Consider the following 27,918-nt stretch of genomic DNA (forward strand, 5'->3'; position numbering starts at 1 on the left):
AAGCGAGGATGAGTGCCACATATACTTTTACATCTAAGTTTGCAGCAAGTTGTTGATTTCTAAGCACTGAGTTTTCTACCTCCATGCTGCAAGCGCATCTTTTATTGTTTGTAAAGAGAAATCTGTTTATAGGAACAATAACATTACAAGCATAAAGGTATGTAAGATTTTATAATTCTATTTTATTGAATACCTTCACCTGATTGTGACATTTGTAACACTCTACTCTGAAGTGCGCAGTTCAAAATTGCTTCACCAGCAAAGTCAGACAATACTGAGTTAGTGCTAAGGATTTGAGCAAAATGATGAATGAGACAATTTACATGTGCTCTAGCTTTTAGCGAAAAGCCTCATGGATAAGCAATGAAAAGGGGAGCAAAGTATGTCTGCGCCACGCTGATTGTCTGCTCTGTGCACCATTTGTCCCCATTTTAATCAAATTTGGGAGGGGAGCTATGAATATGTATGCGCGGCCTAAGGCCACGGTGGCATGCATTCAGTGTGTTCAGGCCACTTTAATTAACAGTCACTCTCAGAGGCTTGGTACAATTTGATTGACATAGATAGAGGCTGTTATTCATCAACTCCAAATAATACAATTCATCTGAGCCACACCGCTGACAAGATAAAAGCTCTTGTTTTCAAGATTAAGATTTTCTCTGTGCTGCTTGTCGCCATGAGACTACAAGAAGAGAACAAAGTAATATTATCAGAATTATTAAAACTTCACTTGAGGTCTAAAGTCAAGCTGACTCCACTTACTGCCATCTGTTTTGCTACTGGCCCTCAGGGAAATCTCAGTCTCCAATAAATTGCGAAATATGCACACCGACTAATTCCATGTGGTCACTATGTAAATGTTTAATTCATATCTGAATGAGATTTGGGAATTCCTCCTCATATGCTCAACAGAATCTACGAGCCAGATGCTGTGAAACTATTTAAAATATATTCGGTAAACTGACACAAATACATAAGTATAGTTAATTTTCATCTTTAAATACAAACATCAAAGAACAGATTAGGTGATTAAAAATAAGGCAGTTCATTTTTATTTTAAACAATTTATGTCTCAGTGAAATTTCATGCTATGCACTGTAATTAAAAAAAAACAACATGTAATGGTTGGGAGAAATAAAAAGCTTAATTTACTAAAATCTGCAAGAAAATCTGTTTGCATCGAAGGCTAACCGATAGCGTTGGACTGTGGATCACACATCTATCAGTAAGGTTTGAGCATCAGTCATTGTTTAACAAAAATATTAAAAGAATATTACAGAAACGTTACATCATCTGAGAAGAAAAGGGAGGTAACACTGACCACTGATGACCTGTCCGAACAGCTCCTCTGGTGTGTCTCCAAAAAAAGGCACACAGCCCACAAGGAACTCGTAGAGGATGATGCCCATCGCCCACCAGTCCACCGGCTTCCCGTAGCCTTGTCTCAGGATCACTTCTGGTGCAATATACTCTGGGGTTCCACATACCTAATAATTAAAATACAAGAAATATTCTGAACATGATGTAGTTTGTGGGAAATGTATTGTCACTACCGTCAATTAAATTTAAAGATGTACCTGCTTATCAGAGAACTCCCTTGCATCTTTCTCTATATGTCCCTCATACAGGTTCGTGGTCATGTTCATCAGCCCAACTTTGGACAACCCAAAATCTGTCAGCTTAATGTGTCCCATTGATGTAACCAGCAAACTGTGAAGAAGACAGGTGTGGGGGGAGCAAGGAGGACAATAATGAAAACGTTACAATAAATTGTGATAATGAAAAACAACAGTCAGTAAACATTTAGGTAGTCAAGGTTTCAGACAGTGATCATTATCAATGGCTGCACAGGTTACTTGTGTTCCTAGTAGTATTTCTTGTATTATAAAAATGTGGAAGAAGTGTTAGATCCTTTACTTCAGTAACGGTAGTAATACCACAATGTAAAAAGTATTCTATTACAAGTAAAACTCCTGCATGCAACATTTCATTTAAAGCTATAGTGCATAGTTTCTGTCTCCCCCATGGGGAATTCTAAGTAATGACAACAAAACTGCCAGCGCATCCACATGATACACAAGCCTTCCGTGATTGCGCACACCCCCCCAACCCTCCTCCACACAGTTGTTAGTAGCCAAGGAGGACACGGAGGATTAAAAAAACATGATGGACTCTTCAGAAGAGGTAATTATCTTCACTCGAGTTTCAAGTAGAGTACAGTTGGTTTTCTGAGCTTTTTTTGATGGAAACAACTCAAGATGAAACTATAGCAAAACTATAGCGAAAATAACAGTAATTTTGCGAGCTGGAAAACCAAAACAATGAGATGAAAGACACTAAAGCGCTCTGTAGAGCTGTAGGGAACTGCGGAGATCAGGTGATAATTTTTTATGGGTTCATCACTAAAATTTTGCGAGGTCTCACTTGTCTGGTTTGAGGTCCCTGTGGACGATGCCATAGTTGTGGAGATACTCCAGAGCCAGCACTGTCTCTGCAAAGTACATCCTGGCCATATCCACAGGCAGGGGACCCATGTTCTTCAAAAGGGTTGCACAGTCTCCACCTGTAAAGATCAATGGACTGATGTGATTGAGAGAACACACAGGAGACACTGTTCAAATTGCTTTCAGCCGCAGCACTATGCACTAAAAAAAACCTAGCTGCTGACCTTCAACATATTCCATGACCATACACAGGTGCCGCCTTGTCTCAAAGGAGCAGTACATGGACACCACAAAAGGGTTCTCGGCAAAGGTAAGGATGTCTCTCTCCACAAAGGCCTGTTGTATCTGATTCCTCAAAATCAGGTTCTGCTTGTTGATCTTTTTCATGGCAAACCGCTGCTTCGTTTCCTTGTGCCGAACCAGATAAACAGCTCTGTGGAATAAAAAGTTCACTGTTAGCTGGCGGAAATAACAGATGTTAAAACCACTCCACTTGGAAGAACAAGTTGTCCAATTGGGGTTGATCAAATTTGTTTTATTGTATATTGTTAATAATGTCTGGTGGAAACAGAGAGGGAGGAGGCAATATGCAAGGGAGATAACTCAAAACAAGATGAGAAAAGGTCAGTTCTAACTGAAATTGTTGGGGCTGTAACAAACCATATACCATCAGAAATTAGATAATCAGATATAAAATAAGATGTCCTTACCCATAGGCACCATTGCTGATGAGTTTTGTCATCTCAAAGTCCAATTCACAGGGTTTACGCCGGCACCGCAAGGCTGTGCTGAGGCTGTGAGACTGAGGGCAAGAAGAGAGACAAATGCTAAAACAAATCAAAAAGATAAAATCTGGACTTTGCTGATACATCAGCGGTAAAGATGGATGGAGTAGATCAATGAAGACAAATTGAATGCTTACAGAGTCGTCCGTTTCTGGTGTTTCTGCAATCCCGCTGTCACAGCTGGTCAGCTGAGCGATTTCTACAGGAAAATAAAGAAAGAAAAAAGAAGCTGTTTCAATATAAAAAAATAGTTGCTAGTATATCATAAATCTATAACTTAATGCGAGGCACATGTACATGTTCTGCAGTGCAGTTTTTGAAACAAAAGTTACATAAATTCTGAGAAATCAGGACTTATTAACAAAACAAAAAACAGCAGCCTTTATTAACCTATTAGGTTTGAGGTGCTGACTCCAAGATAATCTGAATTGAGAATAAATGGGGCGGAAATAAGATGTTGCAACACAAACACATTTTGAAAATCACCACTCTAGAAGTGCTCATTAAAAACCACCTTGCATCTTTTACTTTTTTTCTGTGTGTGTTTGTGTGCAATCATGCCAAAGTCAATGTGTGTAGTTTCACAGTGGGGTGTTTGTCTCGTCCCCAGAGAGCCTGTAAACACATTTCCACTGCTATTTAACATCTGTCCTTCCTTGTAAGGTTCGCTTCAGGCACACAAGGCACTGGGCAAACGAAACACAGGAGACACTCGGGGGAAATGAATGGAGATATTGGCTGATGAGCCAGCCTGTGTGGATCTGTAAAAGGTCTTTGGGGAGGCCATTCCTTTCTAATTAGTCATAATGAATGTTGTTTGTTACTGAATCTAGAGAGACAGAGGGTCATTAGAAAGTGTGTCTGTTCAGTACTAAGGACATTAGTCAAAAGTATCTTTGTCTTTTAGTTCCTTCATTCCTTTACAGCCTCACCACAACGGTTTCCTTGTGTTCCTTTACAGCATCACTGACAAATGTAATACTCAGCACTTCAATGGATGGTTATATAAGATAAGAGTGCAATGAATGCACGGATACTTCTGGAAGTACAATTTATTATTTTTATTCTTTACAAACCCTAGAGAAGGAACTAGATTACTATGATTTGCTTCCAACTGCCAAATTAAATGCATTAATGGTGGAATAACTGAACTTTCCCCCATTTTTCATAATAACATTTCATGCCGTTATGCCATTTACGCATCTTGTTTGAGAATGCCAGCAGCTCTAACCAGAGTGGTTTGTAATGTATAATCCATGATGAGGACCATACACTTCCCATACCTTCCAGAGGATCTCTTGTGAGTCCCAGCTGGCTGATGATGTAACGAGGGATGTCCGTTTTGATGCCCTGGCCCTCTTTAGCGTGTCCTTCTGCGGCCTCCAAAAGGTGGTAAAATTCCTCTGGGTCAAACTCCTGAACACACACAGCAGCACACTTATAGTATATGAACAATGTTTTAAAAGAAGGTAAACAACAAATCTGTAGTTTTTGTTTTCTGTGGTTTTTTACTTAGACACACTCACAGATGCCTTTTATAAGTCTTAGTGAGCAGTTTGAAGGTTTGATGAATTATGACATTATCATAGTTTATGTGAATTATACAGTAGGCTGTCAAAGGGATCAAGTGGCAGCTCTGCTCAAGGTAGATAAATACACCTTTGCACTGCTCTAACATTGGCAGGTACGACTACTAGCTATTTTAGTTTCACACGTATAAAGAGACATGCTAAAATATAAAATTTCTGATCTACTTCCTGTTGAAAAGCACTCATAAAAGAAACATCTAAACCTGTAATAAGAATATAAGAGTTATATTCAAAAATGTAATACAAAAGATCCGTGGCACACTGATAATTACAGGGGTAAACATACAGTAAATTTCAGAAGTTGTTCAGCGATACGAAACATACCAGGCATTCCAGCAGTCGAGCAGGTCGGGCTATGATGATGAGGATCTTCTTCACCAGCTCTCTGATGAAGTTTACCTCCTCGCTTTCTGATCTTTCTGTGGACTACACAGCAAGATACAAGATCTCAGTTTTTAACATGTTATCGTGGACTGGAAAAATGCAGCATGTTCCTCCTGTATCACAGTTTGTGCCTCTTGTGTATGACTGTCACGTTTGAGCTCTAAACATCTGATTTATCCAGTGATCTTTGAAAACCCAGAAGGTCATTTAACAACACTTACTATTCTGAAGTTATTTCCAGAATCCTGAAAGGCTCTTTTGACCATCTAGATGATACTTTTTTTTTTTTTTTTACTTAATCCAAGCAAAGATGGTAGCCAGTAATAACATATGCCCTTGCTCAATATGTACAATGTGAAAAAGTATATTGGTATTGATTTTTCTTTCACAAAATGACATTACTATTTTGCTTGTGTATTCCTTAATGAGAAAGTACAGCTACCTGGAATAGAAAAATATTATTTGCAACCTGAGTAAGAAGTTCATAACCTTTTTTTTATTATCTTGCAACAGACTAAATATTTTGCTTAGTTCTGTGACTCAAATGTAATTTAATACATGAGAAGCACAAACTGGGGCTTGGTCCTCCTGCTGTAAAGAACTAAAACGGCACATTTTCAACACTGTTTCCACAACATGTTCATGCTTTTTTATTGGTGTAATGTCTTTGAAAACATCTCTATGATTTCAGAAGACGTGCTCACCTCCTGAACAAGCCTCTCCAGCTTGTCAGTGAGCTCGCAGAAGTAGCTGGAGGTAATGAGTCCTAGCCGGCTCTTCTCCAGACAGTCACGGGCCAGTTCAATTATCTGGTGGTGGGCAAAGCCGAGCACACCATCTGCCAAAGGGAGGACGCTCTCTGGAGAGTTGCTGCGGATGATGTCCTGAATCCTTTCCTCCATCTGAGCTGTGGCCTGCAGGAAGAAAGGGAAGGTGTCAGTTGGTAATGCAAAAGATAATTAATGGCCAGACGCGGCTGTAGCAAACGTATTGTGAGCTCTTACTCTAGGAAACCGCTCCTTGTAGACGTGATTCATCATGATAATCTCATGGTCGAAACATGATGGAGATCTTCCAGGGCTGAAATATAAATGGGAGTAAAATCAGTATCTGAGTGGCAACGATGTCCAACGAATGCATTACCACGTGAGGATGATCTGCAGAGGTAAACAAATACCTGAGACTGCGTGAGCGGGGTCGCATGGCCGTCGCTCTGCGGCATTCATCCCCGGAGATACTCTCAGTGCAGAAGTGCTTGGAGAGAAAGTGCAGTTCATCAGGCGTAGGCTGGAAGGGCAGCTGGTGCAGCTTCTCCTGTGATGAACAGGATGACTGGAAATGAAACACATATATATTCAACATGAAAAGAAAAAAAATAGATGGCATTTTTTTTGTGTGGATAAAAAAAAACATGAAGTGGCAAGTTTTTCCCAATTCAAGTGGACAGAGACCGATTTCAAGTACTCCGTTATGTTGATATATTTTGTTCTGTTTAGCCGAAGCTAGTGTGGTGCCCGCTCTAAATACACCTGTTTGGAATGGGCCAATTGCTTGGCCTGTGGTATTGCTAAGAAATGGGGGAAGGCAATGAAAATAAAGAGTTTTAGTGTTTTTTGTCTTTTAGTCAACAATACATTCTGATATTGCCACAGTCAGCGTTTAATGACGGCGGTGCTATACTCGTCTCGTCGGGTATTCTGCCGATGGTAATGTTAGCAGCACACTTAATTAACCCGACCCAGAGTCAGTCTGATGAAGACTGCTGTCTTTGCCTGGTCAGCTCTGAGATAGGTCTGGCAATGCAAGACCTATCTCCACACTCCGAGATTAAGTTATGTTCTGCCGTCTGTTTAGAAGTGGTGAATTTACAGCTCACAGCAACTAAATACAATATAGTGTCTGGCTTTTGTTTGATATTTAGTGTTGGCAAAATGGCTTATTATTGAGTTTCCTCTTAGCGAAATGCTCTGAGTGAATTTAAGCAGGGCTTTTATTGTGAAGGGCAGACACGGAAGAGCCAGCGTTATGGTAGCACCTTTTTCTTCTCTGAACCTTTTTTAACACAGCACAACAGCTGCGATGTTCCTGTAAGCTATCCGCTCTTACTCCAGGGGAAAGTGAAGAAAAGTTTGGTTGGTAGAGGATGGATTAGGCTGACCTGTTGTGTCAGACTGGGTGAGTGCATGATGCTTACAGAGACGGTGGAGCTGGGCGTGTTGGTTCCATATCCAGAGGATGGAAGGGAGGCCAACGACCAGCGGCGACCATCAGTCCTGTCACACAACAGCAAAGAATGAACTCAATCAATAAATGAACGATTAGTTATGATGCTAGCCAGTGAGAAAAATGTGCTTTGTTCAAAGACAGATTTGCCTTTAGAAACATGAAATATGCATAATTTCCATGTTTGTATTCAAAACATGTAAATTGCCTTCTACAATCCTAATGAAAACATGGTTATAGATTAATCTTTGCTGTTGTTCAAAATGATTCTATTAGTAACACGACATGGGAAAGCAGAAATGAGAGAAACAAGAACTGAATGTAGAACTGAAACTAGATGCCAGATGATTTAAAAGAAAACTTCTTATGAAAAAAACTAATAATGTACTAATGTAGTCATGTGTGACAAATGAAAATTCAAAAGGTAAATAAAAGCCTGACATGAAGTTACCTGTCTGCTCTGTAGCAATGACTGTGGATTGTAATAAAAATACAATTACATGATATCATGTTGAGAAATGGTATAAAATAAATAACATTGATGTTTTTGGAACTAGAAATATACTAAATAAGCTTAAAATTTAGAGAAAATATGAAGGACTTTATTGGCTGACATTGATGAAGGGCTACAACTCGGAGCACAGCATACTTTCTTTTTTATTTTGAATGAATCTGTATCTGATAAGTCTCCCTCTGGTCTTTACTGGCTGATGTGTTCAGCTGCAAATCAAGTAAATATTCATGGTTGTGTATACCTTCGTGCAAAGGAGAAATGAGCAGAGGCACTAGGAGAGAAATTTCTAGGACTGTCTTGTGGGCTTGTTCCTGCAACAAAAACACAACATAAAACACATTTTGTGGACATTTTCTAGAAAAACAGAAAGCCTGTTGTCTTAATGTCAAATGTCATCTCTTATCCTACCTTCCATTTGCTAGTAATTGTCAAACAGTATGTTTTAGCGAATTTGTTTTTAAATGCCTCACAGCATGCCAAGATGTGTCTGAATGTCAAACGTGTGATGCCTGATGGCAGCGTACGGTGTAGTTTAATATGCTTCTCACTGATCCTAAACGGTTAAACTTCTGAGACATGTAGTGATAGTAAACCAGTAAACCTGGAAAAGGCACAAAACTGCACAAAAGTGCACAAGAGTATCTGCACACGTTACAGGTTAAAATAGAACATTAGAAATACTATGAGACTTTACAGGTACAAATACACTAACATACAGGCAGAATCCCAAACATAGAGGCGATAATGTTAATATAAGAACAGGATTATATATATATATAAAAAAAGAGGAGCTTGATAAGCAATCTTTTAAATCTATTGTAGGAAACTTCAAATAATCATTATCAAGAGAACATAAAGGACGTCATGGTGTAGTAAGAAGCCAATGCAAAGACATCAGGACAGGTGTTATATGATCAAACTTCTTAGCTTTAGACCCAATGCAGACCTTTTATTGTCATGGGTAGGCCAAAAAAAAAAAGCGCTTTGCATTAGTTGATGCTGGAGATTAAAAGCATGTACAGTACAAGGATTTTAGCATCTGAATTGGATACAAAGTTGAATATTTTGGCTATATTATGTCAATGAAAGAAGGCAGTTTTCTTTAGGCCTGCACGATATAAAGGAAAATATCTAATTGTGATTATTTTGACTGATATTGCGATTGCGATATGATTCACGATATTGGGGAGAATGATCATTTTTGTATCATTATTCTCATTTTCATTGAAAAATCTTAAAATATATATATTTTTTAAATGATTATAGTGTGATTTTTGCGAGGATCTGTACCGAACGAAAATTTTAGTCTGTAGGATAGGACTTCTAGGCTGGGACATCTCTGCAGCACCACAATACTTAATTCAGAATGGTTTGACACATATTTTGCCTTTAACAAATATTGCGACCTCCTGCAATTTGGATACTGCACTAGTCCATATTGCGATTTCGATAAAATTGCTATTAATTGTGCAGCCCTAGTTTTCTTAACATACTTGACATGTTCTCTACAACTTAAATCTTTAAATATCTATATATGTCACTATGTCCTCCAATAACCATGCAAGACTCCCTCTTTTTAATTAGACATTATCCATAACAATGATAGCGCCATGGACCTGGTTAGTGATGAATGTTACCTATTTGATTGCACCGTAATCTTAAACACAGCCTATTAAAGATGATTACCTCCTCCTTTGGGAGTTAGACTGCACCTGAAGAGACATACTATCTACTGACTGTTAAGAAGTGAGAGAAATAACAGGAAATATGGTTCAAGCTATTCATGATCATGAGCAAAGGTTTGATCGGTTACAGTAGAGTACAGAGCCAAGAACAGAATTCCGAAGAAAAATCATCAAATCTATGTAGAAATGTTCTTAAATATATTAAAGTATTCAGCGTATATGTACTCAGCTATATGCTTTCTGTAAATGGAACCGAAAAGGTTTTTCCTTACCTTTGGTACCAATATTACGACTGAGTCACAGTGTTAGGTCATCCCAGCGCTGAACACATTAATTAGCAGAAACTTGGCTTTCTGAGTCCATATTAAAGACTGGGCCCCTTTGTTAGGTTGAAGTACAGACCAAACACTGTGAGTTGCGGCTCTAACTTTGCTGACCAATGCCAGGAAATAAAACGCCCTGTGGTAAATGAGGCCTGCCCTCCCTCTGCTCCTGTGCATTTCCTCCCTGCTGGCCACCACTTCCTCACCCAGCACAATCACTGCCCTTCAACTTGCCACTGTACGATTTAATTCTCACCCAAACATCACAGAGCTGACAAAGATTCTCACAATACTATTTTAATCACAAGCCTTTAAAGCTTTGCTCTCTGTCACTGATTTTTGTGCCAGACAAGCCTCAGCATCCTATGTTTAACTGTTTAACTTTTTAGCCTTTGTCCATTTGATGATAACAATATTCTAGGAGTGCCAGATAAGTGCTGGTTTAAAGCTATGAAGAGGGAAAAAGCAGGAGGATTATATTTCTACTTGCATTTTCTGGTATTTTATATTACATTGGACTGCATTCCTCTTAGAGAACATTGTGAATTAATGGCTCACTCTCTGTGCACTAACCAGTATGTGTGGAAACAGTGTATACACATACATTAACAGACATGCATGTTACCACACATAGACTTACCTGTAAGAGATGAGAGAGGGGAGTGAGGTCGCTGTAAACCTGAAGACTGACCGCTTCCTATCAGGCTTTTTCTGTTGCTCGTTCTGCAACTTTAAAACCACAGAGACAAATATTAGGCAGGGCACTGGACAAAGAAATTACTTATCACATAGTTACTTATTGACAACATTGGCAACATCTCAATGTGTTCATATTAGTATTTATATTTTAATTTGTACTTTGGCAAATTTGTCTTAATTTCAACAGACAAGTCTGTTGATTGTTAAGGCCTTTCTTTGCTTCCATAAATATTATCTCAACACATTTGTGTCAACAGTAACTAAATGACAGTCTGGGAACCAGACGAATCTGCAAGCTCATGTTTTATTTGCTCTGGCAGATGCATCTGGTCCTACCCCCGTTGAGACAGATTTCCAGCTGACCATGCTGGCTGGGCCAATCACAACCGGTTATCTCACATGGGGCGGGTTTCAGATGATGACAACTTGCGGTCTTCGTGCTCTACACAAAAAACAAGACATGTCATTTTTGACTGTGCAACCACGCGCTGGGGACACTACGGCGAGCATGAACATAGCTTAGTAAAGAAGGGCGCTGCTGAGGCATTTTCAAAAACAACCAAGACGGCTGGTGCTGCTGTGAAACTTTCTGTTGAAGTACTATTTTCAAATTCTGATGCCAAAACCGGCAACACCTGTTCACAGTAAATATTTACGTTACACTATCACATCTCATATCTGCACAATATGGTCTGTTTTACATTTGTATGTCGCTCAGTGCTATGTCACGTTTCATTGCTCTGATTGGTTGTAGGTCTATCCAATCACAAGCCATTAATTACGCCCCTTGGAAATCAAAAATGAACCAAATCAAAAATGCAAGTTAGTCTGGTACCTAACTCACATTTGTGATTTAGTCTGGCGATGTCAGGCTATAAATGACATCTATGATGACCAACGACATTACTGTATCACTTCAGTTTGGTGAAAAAATGTTTTCTCTGTGAAACTAAATAAAGAGAAAATATTGACTTCAAAATATTGGCTTTTTTTCCCTTAAGTGCATTTAATAAATTATTTACACACATTTCTGAGGCATTTTTGCGTGCCTTTTTTTTTTTTTTTTTTTTAAACCTTTCCTACAATGCAAAGAGAGCCCCCTCTACGGCCACCACCTCTTTACACATCCAACTACACTTATTACAAACTCAATTACATGTATTTCTGACCACATACTCTATTACAATACCAAAACATGGCTTCTAACACTCAAGGGTCGACAGTAAATATTGGTGCGTACAGTGCCATGAAAACAAGAGACAAGGACATCCTGATTCAGTCACCAAAAGGCAGGTTCTCTGTGCAGCATTCAGATTTTTTTGTTTGTTGATCATGTTAATGCAGGACTGTGACTCACCAGGGACCACTGTGATCAACAACATGTGACTCATGTAAGCCCATTTTTAACCTTGTGAGAAAAATGAACTATTTCAACAAAAAACGGCAGCTTCTGTGTTCAATGTCCCGATTAGTCGTGGGTTTATACTTTTAAATTAGAGGCAGAAGAGTCAGTAGAAACACACAATGCCTGAAAAGCAAGGTCAGAGACTCAATGACATTGTTACATAACCTCCTCACAGAACTGAACCATTTCCAACTGAATTTTTAAATAATAATTCCATCCTGTGCATAATACAAACACAACTAAAACACATTGACTCTCCAGTGTCTCTCAGTGTTTGAATATTGAAGCTTGTTTTTGTGCGTGCGTGCGTGCGTGCGTGCGTGTGGCTGTGCTACAGGATTTTACTGCAGCTTTTGACGACCATAGCCATAATAAAAGAGTAGGTAGCATTGTTATTGCCAAGCTTAAATGTTATAGTTTTTCACCTTGAGTTCTTGCTCAGATGAAGAGTTACATTTCTGGCAGAAAACAGTGAGATAATTTCTCGATGGCAGTATAGGTCAAACAATAAAGTTGTTCTGAATACTACAAATGTTACTGGTGTTTTACCTCTTCAGATTTTTCCCTTCTCCATGCACTTTGGAAGTAGGTGTCCCTACAATAGCGTTTTTTTTTCTATTAAAAAGAATCTTGCTGTGTTCCACAAGGGGGTTTCATACGATGGCGTATTAGGTTGGTTATAAAAACAACCACACACAGTCACAGGTGCAGCTTGCCTGTCTGTGTGTTGCAGGATTGATCACACAGAACGATTAAATGCAAATGGCTTCTGTAATGATGCAGAGATGCATGACAACAGTTGCAGAGATGCATGAGCAGGCGGCCTTTATCTCTTTGTCGAAACTGCTGAAGAGCAGCTCCTACAGGTGACACTGCAGAGCCCGCATAGCTTCAATGTCACATCAGCAATAGTTAAGAGCTTGGCAACTTTTTACAAGTTGATAATGATGTGCAAAAAGCTCTTGACACTCCATGCTATGCTCCCAAATACTTAGAATACACTAAAGACTAGATGTTTTGATAGTTTGCACATCCTAAAAGTTGTTTTTCTACCAACAACGTCCTGTAGCTTTCCTTCAGCAGATCCTTCACTCTCATGCTCACGTTAATGCAAAAATGTATGTTAGTACATGAATAAAAATATGAAAAACAATAAGATTTAGCCTACCCTTTCATAATCAAAAGTTGCAGGTTATTTATTTTGGGGCCTGTAGCTTCAGGGAACAGATTACAGTATATCTACCTCAATAACACCGATGTATTAAAGTTAAGCTAAATTTGGGGAAAAAGTAAAGATTTAAAGTGACCTCCTATTTATCTCCTTTTTGTTCTTTGTGCAGTGAGTTTTAGCTGCACTTCTTGCAGTGCTTATCCCCTTGCTAGTATTTTTAAGTCATGTATCATGAGTACATTTCACCAGCCAAACACACAAAACACACCTTGCTAGATATTATTTACTCACCAGCTACAGTAGCTTTAGAGCATAGACAAGACAATGCTGATTTGAATCAGTGCAAAAGATTGATACACAAGAGGTTTGTGGATGATTTTTGTGCTCCTGTTGCTGTTGATTACCTATGGGCAATTTCCCACAAATTTGATGCATGGATTTAACGACACCAGAAATATCAGCAGACAGAGGGAGAAGCCTGCCTCCTGGCTAATGGCTGAGCAATTAGCCACATAGTGATGTCTAATGTGATGATAAATAGATGACAAACAAATGTGCAGATCTATTAACCACTCAGTGGTTCCCATGGCTCAGTGCACTTATGATTATAAATACAATAAGAAGATACAAACTTTTGATGATGCTTGAAGTTGCTGAAAAAATGTCTCGTAATTAATAAGAAAACAATTACGTTCAAGCAGAGGTCAGTAATATCTGAATTAAAAGTTCAATGTGATGTGACCTGCCCAAAGAGAAAGATGATTTTACCTTTATATATATATATATATATATATATAAAGATTAGGCTCCTTATGATCACAAAAAACAAATAATCGAGAAATATGATTATTTTGCACATTATGTTCTGTAAATAACTCTTATTTAGTCTTGTGTTCTGAATGAAAAAAAAAGTTCAAATTGGAAAAGTTTAATTTCACAGATTTAGACGTTTTCACTGTTGATTTTTTTTTTTTTTTTAACTCTTTCACCGTTTTAAAGTTCAACAATTGCAACAGCTTTCCAAAAGTCAACGAGTAATCGTGGTAAATAATAGTGATTTCAATATTGACCAAAAAATGTGTGATTATGATTCTTTTCATAATCGAGCAGCGCTATAACTAAGGCAAACCTAATGCAAAATTATTATTCTGTTAATCGTACCATTATCATCAACATGACGTGCCAATTTACGGAGTTTTTTTAATGTTATTATTTTTCGCATATTTCGGCACATTAACTTATACATTTCAGTAATTACTCTAACATTTCGCTCACTGCGCACTGTCGCTGTCCAGTATCATCCTCTGTTGCACCTGTTGTAGCATCACCAACTGAAGGCATGGACCACTTTGTTTTTACAAGATGTTTTGTTTAGCGTCTAGCTTCATGAAAGCCATTCTCTCTTTATTTCTATGGCGCTGCTCTGATGACATGTTGAGAGCTGTACTATTAATATTTTCCAACCGTTTTCAGGTCCTCTAATACAACTACTGAGACTGCTAACCTTGTTATTCTTTTGTATAAAAGCTTTTTAGTCTGAAAGTCTTGTTTTTACTCTTTGGTAACATTTCTGTAAATGAAACTTGCCCACAAATAGGAGCGGAACACAACGCCATCTATGGCAATTTTTTTAGGAGCATGTAATATGCTAATGATTATAGATAGTTTGTCTTTTTAAAAGACTCTGGTGAATCCGACTTGAAACCAGGGCTGTAGTCAAGTCCAACTTTGTCAAATCCAAGGCCAGAACTAGTCGAGACAGAATCAAGACCAAGTCCAAATAGGTTCAAGTATCAGTCAAGACAGAGTCCAAATGAGAGACAGTCAATACTGAGACAGAAAACAAAATCCTCTTTAAGACCACTTACTTACCTGTTTATAATTTATGTGATGTGAGAGATAGTATATCTTCTAGTTTAAGATGATAATTCTGTGTTAATATTTGTAATAATCAAAAAGCAAGTGCAGAGTAACACACTATACGATCAAATTAGGCCATATTATTTACTTAAAATATAAATGGAAATGTTTCCCTTCTTGAGCTTATTACTTGTCCTGAAGAATCCATAGTACAAAGTGCTCGCTGACATTGTGTCTGTGGCCAAAATGAAAATTATTGATACCTGATGATTGAGGTAGCCTAATGTATATGATGCATGCCATGTATACCAGGCGACCAATATCGATGCCTGTTCTAGATAGATTTTGAATTAAACTAATACCTGTTTTCTGAACGAGCATGCTTCATCAATGGTTTTGTTTTGAAGGAGGAAGTTACTTCAGAACAAAAGCATATAGCGCTGGACTCTGTCGAGACCAATTAGAACATTGGTCGAGTCCAATGGCCGACTCAAGTCCGAGTCCAATAATTGGTTGGTCCAATACCAACGAGTCCAAGACAAGTCAGAGACAACAGAAAAGGGTCTTGAGTCTGGACTTAAGTACTACAGCCCTGCTTGAAACCCTTGAACAAGTAAACCTCACAGAAAAATTTGGAGATTTAGGATAAGAACACAACACGGTTCTTGCATGAGGCAATGACTGGGAACAGAATTAACCCAAGCTGCTTGTAGCTCTCTGCAGTTCTGTTGCTGCCCCATTGTCACACCTAAATCCAAATTAATCACACTAAATCAGAGGGGAAACCCTGTTTTGACTGAAATCCAATTCATCCTTGTTTACTCAAGTGGTTTCCCCTGCAAACAAGAGTGTGGACATGAATCATTTATCCTGATGGGGAGGAAGTGAATAATATCTGGTACACAGGTGCTGAGTTAAAGAGGATCACATTTAACGAGATCTATTTATACCCTCTCACTGTGGATTAGGCCAAGAAAATGCCACAATGCTGCCCAATAAATCCTCTTGTTGCTTCATGCTTAGAGTTTAGATTCTCTGCACGAGCCCGAACGACCCCGTCCCGACCCTCAGACACAACGTGCACAGGCTTGGGTAGGGTCGGGCTTGATTTTTTGGGCCCGATCTAAGCTTTATTCACGCCATCACTCCCCATCCCAGTGTTTGTACCATTATAACCCCTATTAGAGAGTGGAGTGCCACTTTAAGACATTAAAATGACTGCTTCTCGATTACTTTACAAAAAAAATACAGTCACAGGTTAGGATAGCAAACAGGCCATCTTCTTCACATTTGATGCTGAGGCACCTATGCGGCCAGAAAGGCTGAGAGAGGGGGGAAAACGTTGCTATAGAGAAGCTTTAAAAGGAGGGATAAAGAAGCCCTGGGCTTAGATGATAGGGAGAAAGTAGGCCAGTGTTGTAAGCTATACTGCAGATGTGTGAGATTCCTGGAACAGATCCATAGGAGGGTTTACCAGTCTCAGTTATATGCAAAACCCTCAACCTCATCACACCATTGTTGTATTACACATGAAATCTCCACAAGCGTAGCTACAGATTCAACAACTAAAAATACTCTATAAAAGGTGCTTATCAAACTTCACATATCATGGTTAAAATATTAAACAGTACCTTCAAGTTTACATTTATTGCATTTCTACACTGACCTACTTTACTGTAACTCTTTATTATTACAAAGTAATCTCAATCTGCCAAAAACAATTTCTCAGATTTCAGTTTGATTACTTATTTTGGGTACAGGAAGAGGCAAAAATAGATAAAAGCCTTTGATTTACAACTCTCTAAATTCAGATAAATCTGAAATGTCTGATCCTGACCGATGTCAACAAAAAGCCAAGATGAATCCTTTTCACTTTTGTGAATTTTGCTCCCTTGTCAGAACTGTCAGGTGAGCTGACAAAGCGCAGTGCCGCTCCTCACTGACAAACACAAATTCAAAGTTACTCATATGACACACACGGCTCTATTAATAGTATTTAAAAACTTGCTGCTTGGGTAAAAGCAGTGCAGCTTTTTCCCTCGCCACTAAAAACTGATTATCTACATCTGAAGATGTACAGTATTACATATATTTTTAGATTCAGTTTTGACAAATCTCTTTTTTTTGTTTGTCAGGAGCTTATATTTTCACATAAAGTGCATTACTTTTAGTTGGTACTTAATGGTAATATGGTCATTAGTTGCAGCAAAGTTCTTACATTTTGCATTTCAACATTTTCATAACTTATTACAGAATAAAGTTTACTGCATTTTCTTTTCCATTTTGACTTTAAGAATACACGTGTCACCTTGTTATGGAATTTACAGTGGCTTGTTTAGGATAACAATTGTGTTGAATATCATGTATCAGTATGTATTCAATCAATAATCAGTTCATTTCATTTACAGTCAATCATCAAATTATTCACAAACACAGCAGAAAAACATGTCTGGGATCTCTGAGATTGTGCTTTTACAGCATAAAGCTAAATCTGACAGCGGTTTTCAAATAAAAAACTATTTTTGCTCTAATGCAAGCTGTCCAAAAGCAGCCAGTTTTTCATGTTAAGCTGTTTTGCACTATAAAATGGGTCAGGACAGGGATTAAAGATAATATCAGTTAAATGGGCTTGATAAAACCATATACAAAAAACTGAGATCAAGTGGCTTAGCTATAAACCAGTGGCTGAATCACATAAACCAATGAAATGTTTTTAATTCGGCGATGTTAAAATTCCAAAGAATTACACTGCATGGTACGAAATGCAAAATTTTCTCAGAAGCACTACTTTGGACAGAGGACAGAAACTGTACCATCACCAATCAGTAACGGAAATATAAAAAAAACAATCAGCATTTCCACTTTCCAACTCTTGACTATGGGGATGGCATATAGGAAAGTATACATCCTGTGTAAGGAACATGAGCTTGCTTCAACAACAAACATTCAATTACCATTTGACTCACAAAGCAAATAATACACAATAGGCTAAGGGCAACACCCAGCTTCTTATTCATGTTGGCCTCATAAAACATCTCTGCTGACATACTGTAAATACAAGGAAAAACATCCCTCCTGCCAATCAGTGTCCAGAAAACTATACATTTTAAAGTTACTCGCTTCGTAGGAAAATTAGCTTTTTACTTGGTAAAGACAAATTTTGGTGTCTGATGCCCATTTGCAAAGAAGCCGGTCTGTAAAGCAGCATACCATATTGCAGAAAAGAAAATACGGCAATACTTCAAACTGTTAAAGGTTACCTCTTGGACCGGCGCAGGCGGGCTCCACTGAAGAAATGTGGCATGTTAAAGTTGGACAGTACTGTCCACAGACTAGAATCTGACATTGTGTCCGAGTCATGCCAGAGAGGGAGATGTAAAGGGGGCTTTTGAAGACCCAGTGAGGAGAAGCGACGGCTTTCAGGGTTCAGGAGGATGCGAACCCCAGAGCAGTCCTGACACGTATTCCTACAACAGCTCTCCTTAGGTCCAAACTTCCTCTGCACAGGCACATCTGCAGCCAGCTGCGGCATATACACACAGGCAGAGAGGGCACCTTGTCCTCCTCTGTCCTCAAATAAAAAGCAATGCAGGGAGGATCCTGAAAGGCACACAGTGTGTGATCCAGGTCAGGCGTTGACAGCCTCCACTGTTGCAGGGATACGACACCTAACACCAGCTGACTTTTTGTTTTCCCCTCTCACTGCGTCTGTGCTCCATATCCCAAACACTCACCCTGCTCCCTTAGCTCAACATGCTTCATATCATGTAACAGGCATCTACCACTTCACATCCTGTGCAGGGGGGTTGTGAGACAGTGGGGTGCTGCATCATAAGCAGATGCTGCTGTGCACTTGCAGCGTTAACAAACTGGCTCCCCTCCAAAAGTTTGGTGGGTCAGTGTATTAAGCAGGACCTGTTTGAAATGGAAATGCTTTGCTTTTGCATTGATTTTTTCTGCTACTGCATACATTCATCCCTCAGCTGTTCCCTGCATGGACAGTCCTACCTCAGTCATTTGATGGCAGCCTCACCTTAACTTCATCACCTTTGATCCTTGACTCATGTTAAAGCTGCGATAAGAGCACCTCTGTGAGGTGCAGAGCCTGAGGCTGCTGTAATCACATGATTAATTGAGAAAGGTAAACATGTTACTTTCATAATCCTGCTTCAAACAATTCATCTTGTCCTATAGAGTATAACAAAAAAAGAAGTATCCATTGACCTCATATTAGCAAATAAAAATGAAGATAATGCTAATCATATTAAAAGACAGATTGCCAATAATGTGGTCTAAGGTCTAATATGTATGGACCAGTGAATTTGGTCATTTGTAAAACAAAAAAATACCAAAATAACCTGTTTAAAAAACATTTAATACACTAAAACCACACGATTAACCAAATAATTTAGAAAGTAATTGTCAGATTAATCAATAATAATCATTTGTTGCAGTCCTAGTACCAATACTACCAATAAGTGAATATACTCTGGTAGTAAAAGGTCTCTGCTACGTTGCCTTCTTGGCATGTCTAGTATGACAAATACTGAAACGGTCTTGTTTGTTTTTGTATTCTTGGCCAATTTCTTGTGTGTGTATTATTTTAAGTTATAATGAACTAAACCAAACACAGCTGGAAAGACTCATTATTTCAGAAGTGACACTGACTTCTAAGCACCAGCTCGGTTGTCTTACAGATCATCTTTCTTGTCAGTTATAATACCAACAGTGAACAGTATAGCAAAAGAAGGAACTGAGGAAGTGCACAGTCAGACCTGAGGACCATCACGATGCTGCAGATTAGTCCAATCACTTGCCAAGTGCATTGCCTGGAAGAGATTCAAAAGCTCAAGAAGAAAGACAGAGAGCGAAATAGACAAAGGAGGAACTCTACCATGACTGGCACACAACACAGCTTCTACTTGCGTGTAATAAAGTGTTATCAGAAGCCATTTTGTCAGTATAAAGTCACTGCGTATGTCTGTGTGTGCATTCCCTCAGAGTGGCTCAGTCCGGCTCCCTACAGGCCAGTGTGACAGCCTTCACTCTAATTATGGCTCTGCTCTGTTTCTGTGTTCCACATAAGAAATAATGCTTCAGATGGTTCAAAGTCAAACTTGCATAGAGCAGCATGAATAGGGAGGTCAACGGCTACACTGACATCACAAGCAGAACAATTTGGTTTGCTGTCCTCTTACTATCATATATGTTTCTGGTTATGATGTTAATATATGAGAATACAGTATGTGCAGCATGTTTTGTATATTTACAGTATTTTTATGCGCAAAGAAAAACTAACAGTGTTACTGTATTAACAATCTAGAGAACAGTTAGTGCTTTCATATAATAATAAAAAAAAACCCTACTGTAATAAAACACGGGATAAAATGCAACCCTTTAATTAGCTCAAACAACAATATTTTATTCATATTCATAAATTCGGGGAAAGGTCAGCATATTTTGACTAACAGTTGGTGGGTTTGCCTGGACATTTCCTTGCTTTATGAGCAGGTAACCAATTAAAGGTATCCTGTGGCGATTTATTGTAAACAAAGGTTGGGTTTGCATTCACTGTTTCTATGCTTTGTGTCTAAACACATTGTGTGTATGGTTGAGGTCTAACACGTGATGAATGCACTTTCTTCCTTATAAAACATATGCAAAGCTAGTTTTAAAATATCTTGAATCGTGCAATGTTTATTATTTATTATCCATTTGTGCTAGCTTCTTCTTCCTTGTCATTGTTGGCGATTTCTTAGTTTCTTGGCCGACTGTTGATCAGCACAATAATGTGAAACCGACAGAAGGAATGAGCATCGCATCCTTGTGTGCATGCATGACTTAAACATAGTGGGGACCCACTTGTAAAAGCATTGCTCGACAGCAATACTAGTGGTCAAAAACTCCACAGGTATCTTTAAATTCCAAGCTAGTTTTTCAAAAAAACTTAAGCTATTAAATACAGGTAGTACTAGGCTTAACAGATCAGCTATACTGGGTAAACTCCATCAACAAATTTGAACCTGGCTCAAGTTTCCCTGCTAGCTTCTTGTGTTGGCCAATCCAAAACACATTCCTGGTAGATTATTTTGTAAAGTGAACAATTTGTTTTCACGCAATCCTCAAGACGAAAGATAAAAACATGACTGTCATTATGATAACTTCTCAGAGTCAGAGTATTTCAAACTGCTGTGCAGAGTTTTGGGCTTCTGATAAGCCTTCAAACTCCTGAATCTGTTATTTAAACTGAACGTCCTGGATCATATTTCATGTCTCAACAGTACCCAACTAGCCTAGAAATCTAGACACACCCTAGCGGCAGCAAATGTAATTTGCAGCCAGGGTCAGTCTGGCAACTCTTCGTTGGCTTGCGAGCTGGAAAAAACAAATTCTGGTCAGGCCAATCACATCGTGTATAGAGTTGGTGGGCGGGCTTAACAAATGGACAGCAGAGTTGCGACGGTTCTGCGTGAATTTCCTGCTACTTGAAAACAAAGAAAGAAGATGGCTGTTGCTGCTGGCGAACAGCGGTCTTTCGAATCTTTCGGTTTTGGCCGTGACTCTGTAAGACTTGGAGTTAAGCACTGAAGTCATTCTTAAAAAAGGAAGATGTGTTCGGAGTTTTGCCGACCGGATAAGGCAAAAGTTTAATCTATCAACTAGCGTTGCTCTGGTTGGCTATGATTGCAAAAGGAATTTGAAAGACAACCGTTTATCTCGCCCCTTGGATTGAGCCCTGCCAATGGTGAGTTCCCAGACCCAACATCTTGATGTGGGTCTGGCTTGTCAGGCTAGTACCCATCCATTGCAGCCTCTTGTATTTTTTTAAACACAGGGCTGTTTTCAGTCTACCTTGGCCTGGTGGTCTTAGCTGAACAATAGCTACAACTGAAAATGTCAAGAGCAGTAAGCCACCTATTGACTGAACTCACAAAAATAATATATAGGTAATCTGTGTATATTAATTTATGTACAAGCATTAAACAAAGCCTGAAAACAATATAATGCAATCCATTGCAAATCCTGACCTAAGAGTTCTATATCAAAACAGAAACACACAGCCTCAGCAGTTTAATTTTCACCTATGAATGTCAAGGTTTACATGTGCACCTGATTTTAACACCTGCTTGGACAAAATCAAGTCCCTGGGATGATAAATACTGCAATGTCACGCTAACTTTGCCACCAACTTCTTTATGGAACATTAGTCAGTCACTAACTGTCATATGTAGATTAGGTTGGTTCCATGCTGCTGTAGGTGTCGATGGTCCTACACTGTGGTGTATTTATGGTGTAGAAAAAATGTCCTCTATAAACACAAGTTATAGTTTACTGCATCATTATTGGAACATCTCAGATCATACAGGGCACTGCAGCACCAAACCCCATGCATTGGTACATGATGGAATAATGATACTGAAATTGTCAATAGAACAAAACAAAAAAACAGCCTCTAAAAAAAAAAAAAAACATCTCTACATTTTTGTATGGAGCTGACTCACTTAAATGCCTGCTCCACTTGAATCTCTATGAAAGCTGTGCAGAAGAAGAGATCAGAGGTGACTATGGGTGGGTGTTTCATGCTATTCATTGATACAGAAAATTCTTCAATATTGAGTGTTTTGAATGAGATGAAAAAAAATTCATTCCAACTATTTCTCTTGACCAAATCTCTTTCAGAAGCAGCTTGAATAAAGCCAACAAAAACCGATAGAAAGCATAGGCTGTGACTTTCTTTTTATCAGTAAAACAGACATTTCTTGAGCAGTGAGCTTTCCATTTTTTAAAAGTCCTGTTTCTTAGGCAATTAATCTAATCTTTCAGATCATCAAAAGGCACTGGCCACATTTTTATCCATTTGTCCAACCAGACAGTAATTACATAAACAGCAGCTAGGCAACAAAGAGCCACAACAAGATGGCTTCAACCTTAATGACCTATTTAAAAGTGAAACCCAGATTGAGGCTTGGCCAAGAAAGAAAAAGACAGATTCAGAGCTTCTTGGCGGGTGAAAAATGGAGTTCGAGGAGAGGACAAGCTATCTCAGACATCACTGATGCACATTAACTCCCAGAAGAAATAATCTTTTCAGTGACACAAGGATAAGAGTCTTGATGTACATATATTAATCTTAAAAACTCTATTAGCACACAGATTTTTAAATACTAAATCAAAAACTAGTTGAGATATAAGCAGTAAGCTTGGATAGGAAACCATTTTCAATACTGTTCACTCCTAAATGAATCAATCCAGCTGGGATTCAGACTGATTGAGACCATTCTTTACTTTGATGTATTGCAAATGCCACAAATCCTACTTAGCACATGAAAGAGGAGCATAAACCTCAGAACAGAGAGGGGCAAGATGGGGGAAGGAGGGGACACTTTCAACATTATATAAGCACTGTGTCATCCTCTTTCAATGTCATTTCAATGGCAGATGATTTTAGGAGGGCAAACTGAATATCCAGTTCAAGCCTCATGATGCACGATGACAAGACTGACTCAAACATGCACTAACAGGCCTTTCAAAACAACATAGGCATGGTTGAAGAACGCTCGCTTACCTCCAAAAATGAAATGCGTGCAGCGGGCTGCACGGACTGCAGGGGCTAGTGGGAGTGGGGCTCAAGCTTCGGGGAGTGAGGCTGTAAGTTAAATGGAGTGTATTGAATAGTTGTCTTTTATCACACACAGGACAGAAACCCCCCAAGCTCTGACACGTGCCCACATGAATACTGCAGCATCATGAAGAGTAATGACCCTTCTCAGATGAACCAAAATCGTGTTTAAAGAGCAGGTTGACAAGGCATTTGTCTGGTTCTACAATGTTTGTTCCACATTAGGGAAGTCTATCCACATAGGTAGTTTAAATTTAGACTAAATTCAAAGAAGACAAACAAGCACTTTCCCTTTAAAAACTAAAGATTATAAAGTAAGATTAACCTGCTTTCACATTCTTTACTGGATTCTTGTGATAACGTTAGAAATATCTTATCATCTCCTGTGATTCAAATAATACAAAAAGACTTTCACTTTGTCTATGTGATGTCATGGATTGAGCTCTATTTGAACTGAACAGGGGCACTGCAGACCATTAGGTCATATAGAGGTGAGTATCTTCTACTGCAGTGGCAGTCCAAAATACACCTTTTAAAGGAGTAGTCTGGTGATTTTTCTATATTTCTTTTTAAGACATTTCATGACGTTCATTTTGAGTCAATTCCACATGCACCATCCTGCTGCAGTAAATACTCAGTGGCACAACTCAGTGGATTAATCCACTGATGAAAATACTCCCTGACAAATGCAGTATTTCCTACTGTTTGAGTAACGTTTGCTAAAAACTAGAGTGGCAAGGTGTTTTCGGAAATTACTGAGCCTTTCATAAAAGTGAAAGTATACACTCTTGACTCATTTTTAAAGATTTACGTCTTCAGTAGGAACAATGGGCTTGGGAATGTAAAGCACAGAATGGCTCAGGAAGTCAGAAAGTATTGAGAGCAGACTAACACGTTGTTGGTTTTGGTCTTTTCACTGGATTTGTTGACAATTCAAATAAAATAGAATATATCTGTATATTTAAAATCTGCATAGAAATAATTTATGATTTTAAAGCAAATTCAGCATCAGTCCAAGTGTGCGCTCTGAATTGCAGGTTTTAACGCCTCAAATGGAGGGGACCATAACAAATACCTTGTTGACCTAAATACATTTTTCTTTTCTTTTTTCAAATCAAGTCCAACAAATGACTGTGGCTTTGATAAAAGGGGAAACCTGCCATGTAAACACACTGATTCACTGCTTTTCACCTGATTTATCATATCCAACAATGCTACTCATCATAGGTGTGTTCTAATGAGTATGTGCGTGTTTACTACGTGTGCACTGTGTGAACGTACTCAAGTGTGTCACAGCAGCAAAGACAGCATGTTGTGCAGTTGCGGCACTCCTTTGCGTGACACGTTATCTGTCTGTCTATCTATCACACACACGTGCATGAAAACAGAAATGTGTGAATACACAGGCCAACAAACACACACACACACACACACACACACACACACACACACACACACGCGTAAGCCTCTGTTGCCTAGCTGTGAAGGATTTGACATTAAGGTTCCTGCTGCAGATGCTAATGCTAACGCTGCACAAGCAACAGTAAAAGACAGCAACAAATATGACACAGAGACAGATGAAGCTACACACTGCAGAGGAGCTGCCTCCCCAATAGGATAACGGAGGAAAATACTCACTCTAGCGTTAGCCCTGGAATTCTCAGCCTCTCCCGCTGGGCTTTCATGGCTGAACTGTGCTCGTTTGCTCTATTGTGGTCATGATATGCATTCACACTGCCTGCCTGCCTGCCTGCCTCCCACCCCCCCCTGCACTGACAAAGAGCCAAACCCAGCCACCACAGTGCGATGAGACGGATTGGTTTTCTCTCCCCCCACAAAAAGGGAGGGGAAAAAAAAATGGGGGCTACAGTTCTTGTTTTGGTCTTTTCACTTCCCACCTTGAAGCTGTCAAATAAGATCCTCAGTTGCCTGCAGAGGGCATGGAGGCAGGACAATACCCCTTCTTCCCTCCCCTAACACACGCCCCCTGCTCCTTCAGAAACGCATGCACATGTTTATCTCAGGGCCCCCCCCCCCCCATCACCTGGTGACTTGCTACGTAGCAGAAATGAATGCAATAAATTAAATCTACATTTTGTCTGCTCCTCTAACACGCAGTCACCCTCACAAATGCTAATACAAGGCATGCACCATACAATGCAATGTCACCACGACCACAGGAATGATGTCATCTTTGAAAGAAAAACATATTGCACCACTATACCTGCCAGTCCACGTCAGTCACTGTACAGCAAGCCAGAATGCACTCACACCTGGCATAAAGTCCTTTGTATACAATAATTCATCTGACTAAAGAAGGAATCTTTCAGTGATATTTGTGTATAACATCTAACCCTACAGGCAAGTATGAGCATGAATTGAGTGTTTGTGGTTTAACGTAGCGAGGGGTATGAGTGTTGGCTGTGATTGTGGAGTCAAAGACTATAACCCAAAGTAATAAAGCATGATGACGCAGCAGTGTCCAAGCCCCTGCAGGAATTTAAAAGACCCTAGAGGCTACTGATTTTAATTAGTTAAATCACCTGATGTATTTATCCACATTTATGTTTACGCAGATGCTTTATTGCCAGACCATCAAGGATGAACTACTGCATGACAAAAGGGGGGCCTTATTCAGATAATTCGACAACACATTGTAAAAAAAAATAAAAAATAAAAAATACACTACTATAAATGTGCGGTATTTGCAATGAGTCAGCTACGGTAACTGCTGTATGATGATGGAAAAAGTATAGAAAGCCGACCAGACAGATAACCCTCTGACTGACTGACTCACCGAACATCCGAGTATAGTAATGAATTCTTTATTATGAGCATGTTTGAGGAGCAAAGAGCCACTGCAGATGACACCAAACACTGCATTAACCACAGTAGTTGAAGCAGGCAGGAACTGGAGCATAAGAAGATGCAGAGTTGTATCTAGAGTAAAGCAGGTCAAGAGTCAGCAACAAACTTCCGAGTACACAATATCGCCCCCATATGTTGATCTGTAATTTTCAGGCATTTTGACGCTGAATTTGTTTTTAATCTGATTTATTTTCCATCTTGCAGTGTAGGTTCAGCAAGCTGACTGTTGTTTATTGACTTTCATAAATGAATGCAGGAAAATAAAATAAAATCTGGACAATCCAAGCGAGCCTAGTTAAATCATAAGTGTATAGAGCAAAACCTCTGACCCATGACATCCTGTCAGTACATAGTAGATTAAAGAAGATTTTTTTCTTCTTCTTCTTCTGAAAGTCAATAAGACATAACTACAGCATTTTTAGGGTGGGGTGATAATGCCCTCTGTCCTAAAATGTGTCTTGGAATATGCAGCGGATTTAAAAAGAGTATTAGCAGGCAACTATTGTAAACAACAAAGTAAAAATGTAGATAAATAACACCTGTGATAATTGGTGCAAGAACTGCCTGGAGATATTGCCGTGGACATTTTTCTGTTCATCGTGAAGTAGCTACTCATTATCATTATGGTTTGGAACTACAGTTTGTTTTGTTAACACTTATAAAATGTTGACTGACTTTTTCTTTTTGTAAATATCAAGCTATTCTTCACAGGATGTCTTAATATAAATATGTTCAAAGATAATCATGTTATAGCATTGATTTTTCAACATCCCAACTAATAAAAACCATGTAGTCAAACACTCCTGTTTGGCTTTGTCCTTTTAAAACTTGAGTTATGTTAGTATGAGTTATATTCTGCCTCTACATTGACACTGACAATCCTTTAGACAATGACAGAATCGTGGCTAACAATGCCGAATAATAATAATTGAAACACAATGTCTTAGTGCTTTCATTTAACATGTATTGAGTCATTTTTGACCACTTGGGGGCAGTGTAACAAGCTTTAAACAGTATTTTTACATTAATAAGTGGACATGACAAAATTGTTAGTAAACAGTTGCCTATTAATTCATCCAGCAGATACGAACTAACATCATCCTGTTTCCACGCTCAGCGGCGAGACATAGCCAAAACAGCAAAGTGTGGGCTGCAAAACCAAAACAATGAAGTAAAAGAAGGTGAAAAGCTCTGTGGAGCTGAGTGGAACTGCAGAGTTGAGTGATAATTATCATACAAGCAATACAATATATAACAATATTGAAAAGTGCAGCTTTAAAAAAATAAATAAAATAATCTTATGCACGTTAATTAATAAAATTACAGTTTAAGATGGCAGAGGTGTTAT

General features: G+C 38.9%; 1 protein-coding gene across 5 annotated transcripts in view; it reads right to left on the minus strand.

Moving 5' to 3' along the window:
* Nucleotides 1-27,918, minus strand: part of mast4 (microtubule associated serine/threonine kinase family member 4) — a 94,929-nt gene that overhangs the window by 13,981 nt on the left and 53,030 nt on the right. For 3 of the 5 annotated variants that reach the window (XM_078270685.1, XM_078270687.1, XM_078270684.1), the window contains exons 5-18: nt 10,588-10,676; nt 8,181-8,250; nt 7,397-7,475; nt 6,380-6,534; nt 6,207-6,282; nt 5,907-6,116; nt 5,143-5,244; nt 4,513-4,645; nt 3,367-3,428; nt 3,155-3,246; nt 2,669-2,877; nt 2,425-2,563; nt 1,578-1,710; nt 1,322-1,487 (exon numbers count right to left, since the gene is read on the minus strand). In XM_078270685.1, the coding sequence (XP_078126811.1) occupies nt 1,322-1,487; nt 1,578-1,710; nt 2,425-2,563; nt 2,669-2,877; nt 3,155-3,246; nt 3,367-3,428; nt 4,513-4,645; nt 5,143-5,244; nt 5,907-6,116; nt 6,207-6,282; nt 6,380-6,534; nt 7,397-7,475; nt 8,181-8,250; nt 10,588-10,676 (1,715 nt within the window). Of the gene's footprint in view, nt 1-1,321; nt 1,488-1,577; nt 1,711-2,424; nt 2,564-2,668; nt 2,878-3,154; nt 3,247-3,366; nt 3,429-4,512; nt 4,646-5,142; nt 5,245-5,906; nt 6,117-6,206; nt 6,283-6,379; nt 6,535-7,396; nt 7,476-8,180; nt 8,251-10,587; nt 10,677-23,648; nt 23,730-25,340; nt 25,604-27,918 lie in introns of those variants that run through there. The other 2 variants (XM_078270688.1, XM_078270686.1) reach the window with 2 other exon arrangements.

Source organism: Sander vitreus, chromosome 16 (assembly GCF_031162955.1).
Source record: "Sander vitreus isolate 19-12246 chromosome 16, sanVit1, whole genome shotgun sequence".
Classification (NCBI taxonomy): Eukaryota; Metazoa; Chordata; class Actinopteri; order Perciformes; family Percidae; genus Sander; species Sander vitreus.